Raw genomic sequence first — 19897 nt, forward strand, 5'->3', positions numbered from 1 at the left:
GTCAGAAGTGCGTTGTGGGAGGATGTAGCAGTCGGTTTCTTTTCCTCCGTTGATTGATATACTTAAACTCAGCGGGTAGTCCCGCGTGACCTGAGGTTCCCGTATTATGAAGCCTTTTCCCAAGGTTACGGATCTATTTTGCCGGCTTCCCTTGCCTACATTGTTCCATCGACCAGAGGTTGTTCACCTTGGAGACCTAGTGCGGTTGTGAGTACAACCGGGCGTGAGAGGCACTCGGTTCTCCGGATTTTCAAGGGCTGCTGGGGGCGCACCAGACACCACGTGGGATACTTTATTATCTAATTATAGTTAATGAAAAACATATTTTGCCTAAAAAACATTTAACTTGTGGCTCTTATTTGCCATTGAATTTTGAATTAAAAATGCAATTCATTAACCAATTGTCATAAGCTTAAGTGTGAAAATAATGAAAGCAATAAAGCAAAGCAGTTTTTATTTCATTTCACATTAATTTAATGCTTTCATTAATTATCAATTATATACTAAAACGTAGAAGAAAAAAATGTATGCATAATTTATGCGTATGAGTTTTATGTATTATGAGTGTATCATTCACCATTAATATTTAATTATCATTAACTCTTAAAAAATAATACAAATAAACGATATACTGATTGTATATAAATCTTTAACTGACAGTATATAAATATTACACTCTATAATATATAAAATTTACAATAAAACACTTTTTTTATTTCACATTTATATTAATTGGATTATATTTTCAAGATTTTTAATTAATTTGACATAAAATTTGGGACATCCAAGAGCAAACACAAATCTTTATCATTGGGGATAGATGAAGTATTTTTCTCTCCCTCAAACCCTCTATCACTATATCCCTCAAAATCTCTCACCATGGTCTATATTAGTAGGAGAAGGATTACTGTTTCAAACTATATCACATAGTTTATCTTACAACAATCATAATAACGCAAAAATAAAAAAATAATAAATATTTAATTTTTTAATTAATACGTTGATTTTTTCGATGATACGTGACATATACCTTTAGAAAATATATTTTTATATATTTATTCCTCTTCCTATTCAAACCTTCTATATTCTAACAATGGGTGGACATCTACTGTCCCACAATAGTGTACCACTTCATGTGCCACTAATTGTAAATGGTCAGAAAAATAATTAATTATTAAAATTTTAATTTAAATATATTTTTTCAACCAATCATAAGTTGTGGCACATAGAGTGGCACTCTTTGTGGGACAGCAGATGTGCTCCCTCTAACAATATGCCCATGGCATTTTTATGACAAGGACGTTCAACCAAGTTCAGCAATCTCCTTCATAATGAGATCTTCATGGGTAGGAATGTGCATAAATATCACATAGTTTAAAATTAATGCAATGTCAGTGTAAAAAAAATTTACATTGTCAACTTATCATTCATATTGATCTGTATTAATTTTATTTGAGAGTCAATTATAACTAACATATGAATATAGATGATTTGTTGACAATGTAAAAAATACTTACACCGTCAATATATACTTATTAGATTTTATCACATATAGTATTTTATTTTTCTATATACAAGTCAGACCAGGACTTCAAAGACTTCAATTCTTTGAATCTATTGAATAGTTACCTACTATCAATTTTCTTTCTTCTGTCCCAATAATTTTGGAAACTTGTCTTAATCTCCAATATTCTTAGATCAATCATTTCAGGGAGGAAAAAAGGCTGAGAAGGAATATATATCACCACAAATAGCACCCTAACCCAATGACCTAATCAAAATTGGGTATCTTTTTCAAGAAAATGTTGTAAAGTTAGAAACGAAACAACAACCAAATTTTTATTTTATTAGAGGTTGACAAATTCCTAAAGGGAAGTGAGATTATATTCACCAGGAATTTCACATTAAATGAAAGAGATAAAAACATGCAACTCAGAATAAGAAAGTTGCACAACCCATTCATATGAGACCAGACCTAAGCAAATTTTTTTATCTCTTCTATGAAACCTCATTAAAGGTTTGCCTTTCTTAGCTTCCTACAAGAGCTGGATAACACTCAACAGTTATCACTTCTCAATACTCATGACCTTAACTCATATATATTAGAACCAATAATATAAAAAGGCACCACAAATACATAGAAATGAAAATGTCAAAATAAAAGGGCAAGGAAGAGTACTAGTAAATCTACAACATCACACTCGGGTACATTAATTTAGAGGCGAAAACTGCAATTACCTGTGCCCTTTAAAATACTGCAGAAGGATATTGTAGTTATTTTTATAATGCTCAAGTGAGAAGCATAATTGTCGTATAGCCTCACGTTTCTCTTCTGCTCTTTCGAAAATCTCAACTTTTTGCCTCTCAACCTCTTCCTCGAGTTGCTTAGCTTTTGATTCTAGTTCTTCAACTTGACTTTGTGCCTTTTCCATTCCAGCAATCAGTTGTCCTTGTTCCATATGCAGCTGGTTCAAATCGTTTTCGAAGTGTTCGATCCTACAATCTCTCGAGTTTACTTCTTCCTTGATTGAACCAACTTCTATTTTGAGATTATCTCTCTCTAGTTTTAAAGCATCAAGTTTTACATTGAGATCTTTTATATTATTCTCTCTTGTTTCAATGTTGGCCTTTAATAGTTCAATTTCTCCCTTAAGTGCCTCCTCCATCTCTATTTTCAGAGAGAGGATGTTGTTCATCTCATCCTCAAAAGAAAGGCCTCGACATTCCCATTCTTCGATCAACTCTTTTAAATTTGCTTGTTCTTCCAACAATTTGGACATTTCAAACTTCAACTGAACTTTCTCATTGAGCATTTTCTGCTCTGCATCGGATGCAACAGTTCTCAAATCTCTAAACTCATGATCTCGGTCTAATAGACTACTCTTTAACTTTGCAAGTCTTTCTTGGAGTTTGGTCTTCTCTCTTTTCTCACTATTGAATTTGGTTTTCCATGCAACATTATCCTTCTGAGTCATGTCAAGTTCATCCTGCAATTGTTGAATTCTTTCTGCAGATTTATTAGCATCAAACTTCAACAAAACAATTTGCTTTCCTGAAATCTCAAGCATTTCTTTGGCGATTCTTAGTTCCTCCCCAACTGAATCAATCTCAACATTTGGCTCGAGCATTTCCTTATCCACAAGGTTGTCGCTTCCTTGAATCTCTCCTATGTTGATGTATCCTTCAGTTGATGATAATTCTACACCATCCTCCAAAATTTCTGAATCAGAAGGTCTGTAATTTAGAAGCTCACTCTTCAGTTTAGTGATTTCTTCTTCATTGGAAATCATCAATTCAAGTTCATATGCATTGATTTTGGCATAAAGTTCTTCAGTGTCCTCAATTCTTGGCCCCTTAAATGAACACTCTACATGTCCCTCCTCTTGCACCGATGGCTTTTCCTTTACCTCATTGGGCTCATTTTCCAATTCCACCATTCTTCTAGCCATTCCTGGATCACTCTCGTTCCCTAAGAAACCTGAATAATTGTTAACTAATGAATCACCATATTCCTCATCAAAATCTTTCAATGTATAAGACTCATCTCCATCTTTTTGGTATGCATCAGAACCATTTCCACCAGATCCAAGAAAGAAATTAAACCCTGCAGCTCGGTTGCCAGATTTATGATGACCTCCCTTAATTGAAAAAGGCTCAGACCCAACATCTGAAATTACTAAACCTTGAGATTGGAGACATGAAGGAATATTTTTCCTTAGGTCTATTGTCACTTGATCATAACGCTCAGCCAAAGCTCGGTAACCACGATGGAACTCTCCAACTAGAGTGGCCAATTCTGGCCTCTTCTGATAATACATCTCAGCTTTTTTGGCAAATGAATCTGCATCTTGTTCAATCAGCTTCAACATACGCTTCACATTTTGGTCCATCTCTGAGATCAAATATCATTTTTGTCATTGACTTGAATGACTTTGTAATGAAACATGATGTTGAAATATAATTACTATGAGAATTAAACTTTTAAAGAGATGTTAATATCACATTATCAAACCAACATTAATTTATTTACTTGTGGTACTTTTCCCTTGTAACAAGGGACATTATAACCTTGATGATCTAAAAGCTCATAACCTTAATAACTAAAGCAACAAAATTTCCATGTTTAAACTAGAGAGCTAAGATTATAACTATTAGACTCGACGGCTATCATTTCTTAATATTATAGATTTTTTCACTTATAAACTCTCACATTTATATCTCATATCCAATGTAAGACTTCACATTTGAATTGAATATACGGAATAATAACCATGGTAGTCTAATAGTTAACCTTGTTAACAAGAGCAACATATGTTGTATGGAGAACAGAAGACATAATCACTCAAAACAGGAACCTTTTATAAATATTTGAGTATGGCGGGAATGAAGGAAAAGAAATTGAGTATTTTAGGAAAAAGGAAAGTTATGATAAAATAAAATATAAGCCTAGAACTTTGTAATATTTTAATAAATCAAGGTTGTAACACCACCAGTCCATCATCAACAAACACAAAAAATGCCTTGTTAACAGTAATTTTTTATACTTACCTTCAAGATTGTCTGAAAACCATTTAGAATTCTTGGGGCTGATATGACTATCCCACCACGAGGAAAGTGACTTCCTTGATTCCAATCTCCTCATTTGTTTGCTAGAAATATTCTGAAATAAAAAGAAGAAAAACATTATATGTAAATAAATTGCTATCTTATATACGGGCTTAATGTTATGGTTGTGGTCACCGCTATAACTGCGTTGTATCGTAATTATGGTGTGATATCGGAAATGTGATCACATCAGAACTCAAGGCAACCACATTAAGTTGCATTTTGACCATATCAGACTATAGTAAATTTAAAAATATTTTTTAATCACAAATAAAAAATCAAACAACAACAATTGTAATCTTATTGCAATGACCAGTATAATTGCAAATGCATATATTCATAACCCAAAAATAAAGCAACTTAAGTTCCATGATTCTTACCCCAGAGACTGCCATTTTATTCACAACCAGTGTAAGCTTATGAAACTCAGCAACTTATAATAATCCAAAAGGAGAAAAATGATCTGCATTAAAGAATTAAGTATTAATTAACCTTGAATCGCCTGAAACTTAAATAAATGTTATTATGATACTACCACAGAAATACTACACTTTCCTTCCACTGATCAAAGAGAAATTAAAATTAAATAAATTTATTAATGATATAAAATTATTCCAAATTAAAACTATGGAAGTATATGGTTGAGATTATTGGTCCTCAACCCATAATAATTTGTCCTCATCAACAACGTGGGCCACATTTCAAAATGTAGGTCTATGAACAATTGAACGCCAAAATTGAAAAGTGTAAGACAAGAAAAGAGGAGTGAGAGCAAGACTAGCAGCTAAAAAATAGAAAATAAAAAAACTAGAATGAAATAGTAAGGCACCTATTTTTATCTTTTTAAGTTTACTATTAGTATAAATATTAAACTCTATTTATTTCTCATAGTGTGGTTATATTAGTATTTTTTTTGGATTCGAGAGTCTCCTACGATGATGATGATGAAAATGAAACGAAAGTAAATAAGAGAGACATATTTTATATTATCATAACAATTACAATGTTGTTATATATATTATAGAAATTATGCCAAAATAAAATATGACTGATATAACTATAATTTTGATCAAACTTTGCTATATTCAAATCACAAATTATGAATATAATTATAGTTGTGAAATATAATTTAAAAAGCAGTTGATTGATAGGGAGTAGTGGAACCTGTGAGATAGAAAATAAAGCAAAGGATATAAGAAGGAAGCATGAAGAGAAGGGTGATGATTGTTTGGAAGTAAAAAAGGTTAATAAATAGGAGGAATTGAAGGTGGGGACTCACTAATTCTGAATGCAAAGGGAAGTGCATGGCAAAAATTAATTGTCTCAAGTGTCCCTTAGTCAAACGCCTCTTTCTCTTTCCACACATTATTCCCTAGCTCCCTATATTATTTTATGTATTTTCTTCTTAATTATCAAAAAGATTTCCTTAATTATTAAATTTATCTTTCTCAATTCTAACTTATATTTTGGAAAATAACATATCACTTAATAGAGAAACAAGTTATTAGTTTTATCTTTATATTTAAAGATAAAAATGTCATCACATTACATCTCAATAATAAAACTATTACAACATAAATTTTCCTTTTTTTTATACACTTCTCTTTTGGAAAATGGAGAGGATTTTGCCTCCTCTATGTTGACTACTATTTATTTCCTTGTCTTATACATCCCACCACACATCAAATCTTACCGCTTCTAGAGTTTAGGTTATTAAAAATTTTAAATTAATTAAATATTAGCATTTATTATTATTTTCTGATAAGAGTTATTTTTACATTCAACATTTGTCATTTTTATAGTTGCTAAAATAAATATTTTGACTATTTCTATTTTTTTTTATTGTTGTTGAGATTATTAATTACTAAGCAATATTAAATGAGAGTATGATTATAAGTTAAAAATATTTTTAAGAAATCATGAAAAGTGACTATTTTTATCAATGTCATATAATAAACATTACCTTTTTTACTGAAAAATGTATAAAAGTTGTACCGGGTTTTTTTATAAGGAAATTTAACTAATTTAACATATATTAAGAGATAAAATTTATTTAGTTATTTTGATTTAATAAAACACATATAAATAATTATAATTATTATTGAGCATGTGGTACATAGAAAATTGTTTTCGTTAAAAATGATATTGAAAATATGTAAAGGTAATTAAATTTAGGGTTAATATTAGTATAGAAATAAATATTAGAGAAATTCTAATAGTAGGATGTGAGAATCCAGCATGAAGATTAAATGTAAAATATAACCAATATAATAATTATAGATTAAAAAAATTACATTGATTTTTCATTTTTTATTCTTTTTCTCTTTAACATGTCATTTAAAGAAATTATGAATCAAGATTATATTAGTGAACAGATATGAACCATTAGATTTTAACTTATTTTTAGAGTAAACGGATCACCTCCATTTTATATTAGTTTGTGAAATTTGATTAGCGGATATGAGTACATAAATTTTTTAACATGATTCTTGCAACACAAGTTAACCATACTTAATACTTGAGAGGATTATAGAGACTCTCCTTTTCAAAAACTAAAGAAAATTCAATAAAAGCATTTGTGCGGACAAGCCCATATATCACACGCATTTTAAGGGCCCAATGTTTTATAAATAAATATGAAGATGGACCTTTAGATTACTTATTAACGCATTATGTTTCAAATTCGTCTCTGTACACTAGCAGTTTTTGTGGCTCTGAGTACATTACACATGATCAAATCTTCACTATGGCTAAAACTATTTTTTGGAATGGTACAGTAGTTTTGTTACATTACTTGTATACATTAAGAGTATTTTGGGAAATACATACTTTAAAGGAAATCTTATGAAAGTTTGGTTGAAATTTAAAATTTATAAATCACTATTATTCTTATTTAAACTTTGGTATTAAAATATAACATAATTAGCTCTCTCTCTCTCTCTTTTAGATTGGGCCTTGATTTTTCTTTAACCTGAATGAAATGTTATGATGGGTGTAGTAGGATCCAACTTGTTGAAAAAATGTTACATATTTTCTTGCCTAAAAAAATGAATAGAGAGGCAAAACAACACACTGAAAAATAAAACAGTTAACTTTGACCATATGTCATTTCAGAACAATTATTCAACAAATAAGTTTGAGTAGTGAACTGATTTAAAAACAGTCAAACTTTACAAGAAAAAGAAGATAGAAGAATTTCAAACTAATTAAAGAGAACATAATACATGGTTGATATCTACTGTTGGACTATATTGATTAGTTGCATGACGGACATGGAAACATTTAGGTATTGTATGATTTTCAGTAAGATGCCGACTTTAGATGTCAAAACAATTTCATTAGGGATAGCAATGACTACGGGATCCATGCGTATCCACCAGTAATACCCGTAATGGGTTGGGTCTGCGTCCTATTTTTAGACCTGTAGGCAATTAGGATCGAAGTTTTTGAAAATCGTCGTTGAATGAGTCCGATCTGGATAATTATGTATCCAAACACACAATTCCTAAATATATATACAATAACACTATATTCTTAAGCAATTATGTTATATTTATTAATCCATAATTATGAAGTAATGCTATATTGATGGATGGATGTTAGAGATTTGATATGCTTTACTATCTTATTTTAAATTATATTTTTTAGATTTATCATTTTTCTTTTTCTTTTTATTGTCTAAAATAAAATACATGATTATAGAAAATACATGCATAAATAAAAAGTTGTTTTCAATTTTTTTAAATATTCTCTAAATTTATGGGTACCAAAGGAATAGCGAGTAGCAAACCTAGTAGATACCTGCATGGATCTGAAGCAGGTCTACATTCCAAAATGATCGAATGAGATGAATCTGGATAGAGCGCTATCCATGCAGGTCCATTCTCATCCCTAAATCTTATACTAAAAATATATTTTAAAATAGTTAAATTTTAATAACTAATATAGTAGACTCTACAACGAGAGATGAACAAGAAAAATATTGATTTGAAACAAAATGATTTATTAATTAGTGCATGAGTGGGGATTCATTTACTCTAAGAGTACTCTCCATCATGTGCATCAATTTTAGGGACATCTAATAATTTAGATCTACTCATTAATTAAAATCATTGGATTTCCATAGAATTGGTGGTTAGTAAGTTTAAAGTAGATTTCTCTTCTTTTACATAGCTAATCAAACAGTGGCCTTTTTTTTGTGGAAAGTCTTCCGCATATCTCTCTAGTCTCTAAGTCTCTTATTCATGAACAATGATCCTCTCAACAAGAGAGAAATTCTTATTTTTAGTAAGTATAACATAATTATGACATGACTGATGACTAATGCTCAACTATGCAAACTATAAGGCCTATTTTTGTTGGGATTAAGAATGCCAACAAGATGTATATATGATATAAATAAAAGAAACATGTAAATAATTTTGATTTACGTGTTCATCAACTTATATGTTTGTAACTCGTTCACTTACCAATGTGTGATTTCTCACCACACTATAGTTATAGTGACTAACACCTCTATACCCAACACGTTTTAGGTTCAGCTCCCCTTCCTTGCCCAAGTTCCCACTCATATTCAACACTTGTTTACTCATTGAGTAAATCACCTTTACTTTTCTTCTTCAAATTTGACTTGTATGCCTAACATATACTGTGCATTCAGATGCGGTCATAGAAGCAATAGTAAACTAAATTTGTACCTAACAAAAAAAAGAAAATAATAGAAATTGGACTAAGAGTGCTAAAGACAAAATGGTTATTTCTTGGAAGCTAGAATAATAGGTTTTGATCTCATCAAAAACTCTTGAACAAGATTTTGTTTGTTTTTATGTACTTTATTAATTCATCGCATTTACCAGCTGTCTCGTCTTATTCAGAACACATGCTAGCTTCAGTCACCGCAATTGAATATTAAGTCATTTATAACCACAAATTTTGGTAACTGGGACCTGAATTGAACTGTGCATGAAACTTTTCAAATTTGTCAAGCTGAACTTTTGAATATTTTGTATCTGTTGCATAAAATTGTGTTTGATGCAATAGTGTGAGGTTAATGGTGGGTATAATTAGGGTTTAATAATGTTTGTACAATAAGTAAAAAAACAAAGAATTGTGCACCCAAAATCAGAATTAAGTATGATAATAGACGGTTAATCATTATTGTGTGTAAACAAAATTCACTTTAATAATCTTTACATCTCTGCAAGAGATTTTCTTTAGTTGTCACAAAGTTCAACTACGCCCCTTAATATTGATCATTAATAGAAAGATTTTGCATGAGAATTTATGATTATTAAAAATAAAATATTGGAGTCTATTTCATATTTCATGATTGAGATGTTTGTCACCAAATCAAAATACTCATCATTAAGGCAGAGTTGGATTATGGCAGGTAATTTATAATGGAAAATATGCAGTGGGGTTTGGGAGCTATCCACCAGCATTACACTGTCAAGTGAATGGTAATTATCACCATGTGAATATAACTGACTATGTAATTTGTCACATGATGTCTAGTCCATCAATATGTTCTTCACTTTTACATACATGTAACAACCATGTGTTTCTTCTTTTAGCTGTCCAGTTATTTCCTTCTGCAGCTATTGCTATTAAACTTATAGCCTCATCAATGTGTTCCATGGGATTGGTTGGGGAAAGATTGAATGCCTCATATATTTTCTTTTGGTACTATGAAGGGTATACTTTTAGCCTTTGGGTAAAAAACTAATTTCTTTCAGGTGTTTGGTTGCATCTCTCAACAAATGTCACTCCTAAGAATCATATTCTTAACCTTTTGATTACCCTAAAGATAACATGACTTTACATCACTAGACGAATAATTTGTCAGTAATGTCTCATATCTCCATTATAGTAAAATGGAACAAAATTTTATATTTAAGCCATCTTCATCTAATTACCCAAATATCATGATATCACCTAAGTTAGTGTAGTCATTTGATTCAAATTCTTTAAGACAAGTGAGATTGCTAAAAATCCAACAAGGGTTGGTGGCCTCTGAGCAATCTAATCAAATCATAAAAGAATGTACTATCTGCCTATTTAGCTGGGTCTCTCTCATCAATGAAAATATAAATGTATCGCCACTTAATAATTATGTCTCACACCCACATATGATATTGGCCCTATATGGTTCCTTGTAGATTATAGTAATGCATGAATTAGTCATAGAATGAAGAGGAAAAGTTTCTTTCCCCATCCCTCAGAGAAAAAGGTTCATGACAAGATAGAAGTGTATGGACTTGTTGGCGTTCCCTCAAATTAGAAGGGGTATAAAAAAGACAAAATTATTACTTTTTTAACTCTTTTATTCATAACATATATAGACTGATTCATGTGAGAATAATTATTATTAGGAAAATTTAGAATAATTAATATAGATCAGGTCATTAAATCTCATTTCTACGGTCAAATTAAAAGAAATAATTATGTTATTAATAATTAACTTTTAATTTTAATTATTTATGTGGATGGTAATAACTAACTTTATTATTCTAAAAAATTATTTATACATTCATATACTTTTATTTATATATATATATGAGGAAGCTATGCCATGTTAGGTAAATAGGAGTAAAAGGTGTGAGATGTAAAATTTGAATATAAATAAAAACAAAAGTTAGTGATATATAGTTGAGAATTGATTGATGATTAAGAAAAGCTGCCACTTGAAGGGTCTATACAGTTTAAACTTTGTGGTCGGTCTCTTTGTCTTGTAGTTGTATTGACAATTGAATGGATCCAATCACCGAATCACTGAACCAAGAAACAAGCAAAAATATCCAATCAACCAATGCCACTCCCACTCTTTCAAGTTTGAACTATCTTCTTATCTAAATTCAACAAAAAAAATGAATATTCAGAGGACTAGAAACAGTGTGTCAAATATTTATTAATGCCAAATTATTGGACACAAGTTGTAATTTAGTACTATATGGTTCCCTTAATTCCCACAATAATACCATGGAATACTACTAATTATTTGAAGTTAAGAATTGATCTAGCTGGCAGTTATATTAGATCATTATTTAGGTTTTTACAATAAATAAATTTAATATAAAATTAATTCTTATTTACACGAATTGAGTGAAAATAAATATGTTTTTATTAGTTAGTAATATATTGATAAACAATATATAATTATTCACAAATTTAACCATATTTTTACTACTTAAATCTACATCGCATTATTCAATGTTATTATAAAAAGCAATATTTATTTAGGAGACAGGGAAAGGCGACACATCTCAGTTTCGTATCTAATTTGGTTACCTACCATTGGACCCACCAAATCACCCATCCATGCCCTTTCAACATCTTCAACCCATTAATTTCGGCAATTTTCTATTTATTTTATTGACTCATTAATTTGGATTTCATAAATAGTCTTGAGCCATATCTAATAGGCATTGTTTTTTATCATAGTTCTACGTTAACTCATATTTCAGATTTTTTTCATTTGAACTTAATATCTATGTATTACGAGGCTATTTTTTTATCATTATTATAAGGTTTGTTACCCGGTTAATATATTATCATTTATCTATATTATTTATAATTTAAAGTTAATGCTAAAAAAATATAAAAAAACTTTTATATTATTCGTGTATAGGATATATTTTCATTTCTAACGTACTTTATATTTTTAAACATTTACACGTAAAAAAATATTTCATGAAAAATAAAAGGACACAAGCTATTTTCACATATTGGTCATATAAAAATTATTAAAATTCTACCAACAAGGTGAACCACAATTGGTTGTTTAGTTTTTTTCACAAGCACAATACTTACATTTTGATTTATATTGTGTGTACAAAAATACTGTTTGTTAAAGACAAAACTCGGCATAATAATATCTACCAATATGTTCCACCCCGATAACTTTAGGCTATTCCAAGCCTAACTTGGGCCCACCAAACTGGAACATATTCGTTTGTTAGCCTGCCCCACTTTTGGCCGCCCTAATAGACTGGGGCAACTGTTCCATCCGGATAACTCTGGGTTATTCCAAGCCCGTGTCAAGCACACAACCAAAATAAGTATCCTCAATCACCTGCCGGAGCGGGCCGAACCCACTGCAAATATCAATAATGCATCTGACTTGCCATTAATGCCTCTGACAAACCATTAATGTGTGATTCACCATCTGTGTGCCGTTGGCTCACCATTAATGGGAGCTGACATTCCGCCTACCACGCTACCTACAAATTCCATCTGTCCCTCGACATATTGGTAGTTATAGACCTGCATGGTGGTTAAGGACATCCCGACATACCCCCGCAGTACCCACCAAGTACTAACCAATAGTCAGACAACACGCCAGCCGCTCCAAACTCTATAAATAGTAGACCTCACACAAGAAGTATTAGTTAATACTCATTCTCTCATTTATTACTTACATTCATTCATTGCTCTTGCTCTAATCTCTCTTATTTACTCTCATTCTCTCTACATAATAACTTATACTTGATCATCATAAAATATTTTAGGTACCTCCTTCAATAGGTCCAGACAGCATTCCGGACACTCGATACCGACCATACTCGATCTATACAAAAGAACACCATCAAAAGAAAATAGTCTCTAGTTATAAATGTTAGAACAACATTCAACTTAAAATAATATATAAAAAAACAATTCTTCTTAATTGAGTTTCTCCATATGTATATTCTTCTTGGTATAAATAGAGTGGTCAGAGATTAAAATATATGTATGACTAGTATCTAACTTGTAAAAATTTCTTATGTTTGAAACAAACCAAAGATTATTATTTGAATGTATAAAAGAGTATGTAATTTTTTCACTAATCTCTATCCAAAGTGGTTTATTTTATTTAGAAAATTTACACTGGCAAGTGTTTTGTTTAGTCTATCTTAGGGATAACAATGAATTTAGATGGGTGTGAAAAGTGTATTACCTAGATTCGCTCTGTTACTTTATTTTTAGATTCATTTCTACTCCATACTCATGTTAATACTTGTTGGCTATGCTACCCAGTGATCCTTAGGTATCTAGCGCATTTGCGAGTACTTACAAGTTCAAAAACATTAAAAATAAATGCGAGTAATTAATGTAATTTTGAGTTTGTTTCATACAATTTTATATGTTATTTAGATAATCAACAAGAGAAAAAAATTCTAAAACATAATTTAAAGTTTTAAACACATTTTAAATTGATTATTTCAACACAATGATGTAAAATTGATTTAGTAAAAAATGTTCAATCAACATAATATTAAATTACACATATCAACTAATAAAATACCATTATATCATTACTTAATAATATAATATTATTGCTTAACAATAAAACAATCACATTTATGAATTAACAAAATAAAATTTTGTATTAATATATATATATATATATATATATATTATATAAATGAATAGCATGTTTGAGTACTTATGGGTCTAGGTATCTCATTGTATGAACCCAAACCCATCTAACAACAGATCGTAAAATCTCGAGACTCAATTATACATGAGTCTAAAATTATAGATTTAGGGCAGACCCATTACAACTATTTTTTGAGGGCAATCACAAGTCCATAATCCATTGCCATCCTTAGTCTATCTCTTTATATATTTTAATGAATTATTAATAAATATTTGCTCCCACATCTCACTTTTTATTTCCTTATATTTCAACCTTTTTCTGGCCCCACTTTGAGGCTCCTCAGGCAGGCCCTTACCCCCAAAAAAGTCAATATTAAATTTGAAAACTTAGAAACTACTCCATCCGAATCTTTTTATACGACTTCTAAAATTTGGTTTTGTTGCTTTTTATAGGACTTTTTGAACATTTTATGTAGATTAATTATTGTTTTTTATAAAATATCTTTTTTAATTCATTGAAAAAAAGAATTAATCTAAATAATGTATAATGATTCTGAAAAAATCTAATTGTTAATCAATTTAATGCTATAACCATATTAACCAATTTCCATAATCTATGTAAAACTATTGCAAAAGATAGGTTAATTATAAGTTTTGATAATTGATAAGGTAGTAAAAAGCAAGTATACCCCTTTAAGGAAGTTTCACAACACTCACACAAAAGATTTGTTCCATATCTGTGGTGTAAGCTTAAGAAAATTGTGTTGATCAAATAAATAACTTAAGATGATTGTCAACAGATTCATAAAGAGATACACATGTCTTATAATAAATGCAACTAACATGGTTAATATTTGCAAAAAGAAAAAAGATGCTTGCGACTTTTCTTCTTCTTTTTATGGGAAGTTTGCTAAGATTTTACATGACACATAGCAACCCAAGTTCCTCACTCTTTGTTATTTTTCCTCATTTCATAACTTCAAGTCTTCAATTAGAAATCCTTCATGGGTAATGGGTCATCTTAATCGTTTGTAGTAAGAGAAATAAATGTATGTGTTGATAATGTAAGAAGTTTTTAGATCGTCGTTATATTATCCATCATTTATATTTAAATATCTTCGATTTTTAAATATAAGTAATATAAATGATATATCGATTGTGTATAAATTTTGACACTAACAATACATATATATTACACTCTTATATTATTAAGATATGTATATGCATTGTATAATCTTAATAGGTTATAATAGAGTTTGTAATCATAATTTTTAATAGAGTGAGAATCCACTTACTCGAAGTGAAAGTATTTTAAACTTATTCTTCATCTTAACCATCAATCATATGCATATCTAATGATTCAGATTTACTTACTAATTCAAATCATTAAATTTCTCTAAAATTAATAGCTAGGATAAGGATTAAGTTTTTTAAGTGGGTCACTCTTCTTTTAAATATATATTTATAGTTGGTTAACACTTCTCGGAATATGATATTATTGACCAACATTGTGCCACAATCACTCCTCAAAGACAATACCTATTGGAAGGCCTCAGCCGCCGGTAACCGATCACTAACCACTATCTTGGGTGGGGTTTAAGCCCATTTGGAAAGGCACATGTAGAGAAGCATGAAGCAGTTTGGTGGGCCCAACCATTATTATTTAACAGAGAAGCCACCTATTTGTGGGTCATGGTCCCCTTGGGCCCACTTTGTCCCATGTCTTAAGATGTGGTAAATCATTCTTAGATTTGGTCTCATCTTCACACATTTAAAATAAGGGAAGGAAGAGGTAGCATAATATCATAGTAATAAACATGGCAAGTTGTATTGTAACAAAAGGAAAACGAAAAAAAAAGCAAGTTGTAAATATCATGATTGTGACAGCTTACCGAAGAGAAAAGGCAATGGTATATATATATATATATATATATATATTATATATATAATATATTTATATATATATATATATAATATATTTATATATGTATGTACTTTGACGATTTTTTGAAATTTATTTAGAGATCTTATTATTTGTTGATTTTATTTGTCAACATATCAGATACTATTGAAATTATATATGAAGATAATATGTAAAGGTTTTATTTGTATCATACACTAGGAGGATATGAATATGAATTCAATTGCAATGCAATATTGTTGGATAGACTAATCATACTTATTTCAAGGATTAGTCTTATAGTGAATATTTTTGACTCTTGTCAAAATTGTTTCCTATAGAAAAAATGTGTGGCTAAAAAAAGTATACTAATCTTTTAGTGAATGATAAAGTATGAATTTTCATTACCTTGAAGGATTTAAAATCGAATTTGTTTTATAAGATGATAGTTAACACCAAGTTTACCAGTTTCGCAAGTACTCACTCTTATGCTTTGTTGGCTCAGTCTACATTACACCACAAAACACTTCTTACATTGATTGTTAAAGTGATGTAAAAATAGACTATATAAATTATACAAACTTTTTAACAGATTAAAACAAGTTTTTTTCTCTGGTTGTATTTATGACATATCATAAAATATTTTCTTTTTTACATTAGCTATGATTGTAACGGACCTATCTTCAGTTCAATTAAACTTTAAATAGCTATATTTAGGAACAATTATTATCTTCCATAATATAATAAATAACTATTAAACTTTAAAAACTTATTTGTCTCATAAAAATTTCAACAGTACATATGTTATCACGTTAGTTGTGCTTTAAAACTCCGAAAAAGATGAACTCTACATATAAAACAATGTATACTCTAAAAAAACCTACAAAGGTTAACTATTTTTATTCCAATGTTGATAGCAAATATATATGAACTGAAGATCGGCCTCTCATTGAATAAATCAAGAAGAGAACTAAAATTTAAACTTTTTATTTATTATAGTAAAAAAATATTATTTCAATATAATTATTATTGATTTAGAGAATTTAACTAATTAAAAGACAAATCCTACCTTGAATTCCAACCTGTTTAATCTTTTTAACATGTGCTTCTTCAGATAATTTTGTTCGGCTAGACTAATGATACCTCGACCCCAAGTATCTTCGGAATCCCACTTACGAGGATCTCATTTATGATTGTAAACAATTGCCACTCTTAGATTTATGTCATTTCGCCAGTCCCATGAGTTATCCTTTAATAATTTCTTTTACGCATGCATAACGAATAATAAATAAATAATACTTTTAAGACATATACCAAACAAATAAATAAATAAAACTCAACAAAATCTAACACAATCATTTAAGAATGAATAGCCCCTCAGAAAAATAATAATAGTAGAAAGACTGAATGTTGACTTGTGATTCAACAACTAACTTTCTATTACGTGTCCACCACGAATAACCTACTATTTTAGTCCACCACAAATATATATAATAAATATTTATCAAATTATATATCGGATTACAATAAAGTCATTGCTTTTGATATCATGTTTCACTTACTCACTTTTTTCATACATTTTTTCTTTATATACTAATAAAATTAATAACAAATTTAATTAAGACAATAATTCTCTTCTTCCCATGAAACAAAAATTCGCCGCTTCAAGTGGTAAAATGGGCTGTACTCCACTACAACTCTACACTCTTGCATTGTTCCAACAACGAGGGTAGTCTTGGAATTTCACCTCTGCAATACACAAGACAACTACGAAACGCAACCTCACTCTTCTTTAAAAAGACAAATAAGCCCCTCAGATTTTTTATCAGGGCCACGTCATAAACTCGTCAAAGTCAAACTCCCCGAACACCTCTTCCTTCCCAAACTGCTGACACGTCATCATAACGTTAACGTCCGGCAGACTTAACGGCATGTCGATGTTGAAACCAAACGCATCCACGTCTCCGTAACTGAAACCGTCGAACGCCGTCGAGTCGCCGTCATAAGGTAAAACAGAAGTAGGCGACGCCACCGTGTCGGGATATAACGCGCCGCCGTCAAAACTCAGGCTTTCCCCGGCAGCAGCCTGCGTTATCACCTCCTCCTCCTTCACCGGTGTGGGGAAGTTAGTGATGGCGTTGGGTCCTTTCAGCTCCACCGCCGCCTTGTCGTACATGGTGGCGGCCTCCTCCGCCGTGTCAAACGTTCCAAGCCAGACCCGTTTCCTCCGGTTGGGGTCACGAATCTCAGCAGCCCACCGGCCCCACGGTCGCTGCCGGACGCCGCGGAACTTGTTGCTGTGGTGTACGATGGCGCTGGTGGTGGTGGAGGACAGTGATTTCTTAGTACTCTTGAACTTCTTACAACCACCCTGTTCTGATGAAGAAGAAAAGGAGGAACAAGAGCGAGAACATGAAGAAGAAGACGGAGAATCAGAAAAGGGAAAGTGCATAGTGATCTGTGTGATTTCCCTCTTCACTCTCTTTTGCTTCTTTTCTTCTTCTTCGTCGCTTGAAGAATCTGAATCAGTAGCATCATGATCAGTTACTATAATCCGAACCACCTTCTTAGTTTTCTTCCTTGTTTTGCATAATGGGTTGCTCTCAAAATTTGAACTTGATGTTGGTAGCTTCAGGTTCTGGAGCTTCAATGTTGACTGTACGGACATGCCTAAGATTCAAAAGTGGTGGAAGGAACAAAAAAGTTGCAACTTGTGTTATGTCTAAGGTTGTTTTTGTGAAGTGAGGGTGGAAATGGAAAAGGGTAAGGTTGAAGAAGGTTGTAAAGGGTTTAAGTGCATCAAGGGGTGGTAGTGGAAAGAACAAAATCACTTTTTTTGTTTGTGAGAATTTCAGTGAAGATATGCTGCTTCTGGGTAGAGAGAAAAAAGTGAATCCTAGTGGGCAAGTAGATCCTAGAGGAATTAAGACGTTTGGGGATTTTGTTTGAGGAAAAAAGAAAGAACTTTTGCTTTTGTGTGAAGATAGAGAGATAGATATATTCCGATGGGGGAAAAGAGATTGAAGAATATCTCACACCACTTTTACTGGAAGAAGATTATTACATACAAGGGGTGTGTGTGAGTGAGAGATTTGGTTGAGATTACAGAGCACAAAAGGGTTTTTTTGGCGGGAAGGATAGAGTAAGAAGAGTTGAGCTACTGAGTGAAGTCAAGAAAGAGAGAGAGAGGTAGAAGGAGAGAGTTTGGAGAGAAATATAGTGAAAAAACAATTTGAAGAAGCAGGATCAAAGGGTATTTATAATGCACTGGGTGTGTGTTTCCATTGGAGGATCCAGAGTGAAAGTTGGGGTTTTTTAGGGTAGAAAAACATTTTGTATTATGATATCAATAAATTTGATAAAAATTCAGTGATTGTTCAACAGGTAAAGGTTGATTCAGAATATAAGATCTGGCTTATTTGGGTAATACAGAATATTAGAGCAACTACTGTTCTTGTGGTTCTGTGCTAATTCTTATCAACATTCTTAAAACATGTTCTTAAACACGTTCTATGCTATCCTTATGAAGCGCGATTAACTCTCCTAAATATTACTTTATACTGGTATAAACAAAATTGTTGGACCCACCACTATAGAGTACTATTAAAGTGAAAAAACAAGTGAAATATTAAGTTTTGAACTAAAACTTTAACACAATAATTTTATAACTTTTTTTACTTATCCCTTCATATTTAATGTGTGAATTCACAATCAAATAAAAAAACAAAAACAATACTATATGCATATATAAGAAAAGTGTGAATGGAATGAAATGGTACAAAAGTGGAGCAAGAAAATAGAGGGACACAGTGTGAGTGAGTGGCAGGTTGTGTGACTGTGATGAGGACATGTCGTTTGTGTAGAAAAAATTGGAGTGTTTTAGGTTCCAGCTGCTTCTGTTGACGTGTCTCAACCCAAGTTTCCCTCCAACTCTTGATGTCTATTTTCTCTCAACTATAACCCCACTCTTCTCTCACAATACAATTCCACTCATCTATTCCTATTTTCTACTCTTTTCCCTTCTCGCTCACCAAT

At 31.1% G+C, this 19897-nt stretch overlaps 2 protein-coding genes across 2 annotated transcripts; both read right to left on the reverse strand.

The window, feature by feature from the left end:
- On the reverse strand, positions 2170–4648 carry LOC109339376 (protein NETWORKED 4A-like). Its single transcript, XM_019576806.1, has 2 exons — positions 4549–4648; positions 2170–3892 (listed from the first exon to the last, which is right to left on the reverse strand). Exons 1-2 carry the CDS (start codon positions 4640–4642, stop codon positions 2235–2237), a joined length of 1752 nt encoding a protein of 583 aa, XP_019432351.1. The 5' UTR covers positions 4643–4648; the 3' UTR covers positions 2170–2234.
- Positions 17348–19133, reverse strand: LOC109339399 (pathogenesis-related genes transcriptional activator PTI6-like). Its single transcript, XM_019576832.1, has one exon. The coding sequence runs from the start codon at positions 18528–18530 to the stop codon at positions 17688–17690; it is 843 nt and encodes a 280-aa protein (XP_019432377.1). The 5' UTR covers positions 18531–19133; the 3' UTR covers positions 17348–17687.

This window comes from Lupinus angustifolius, chromosome LG02, assembly GCF_001865875.1.
Source record: "Lupinus angustifolius cultivar Tanjil chromosome LG02, LupAngTanjil_v1.0, whole genome shotgun sequence".
Classification (NCBI taxonomy): Eukaryota; Viridiplantae; Streptophyta; class Magnoliopsida; order Fabales; family Fabaceae; genus Lupinus; species Lupinus angustifolius.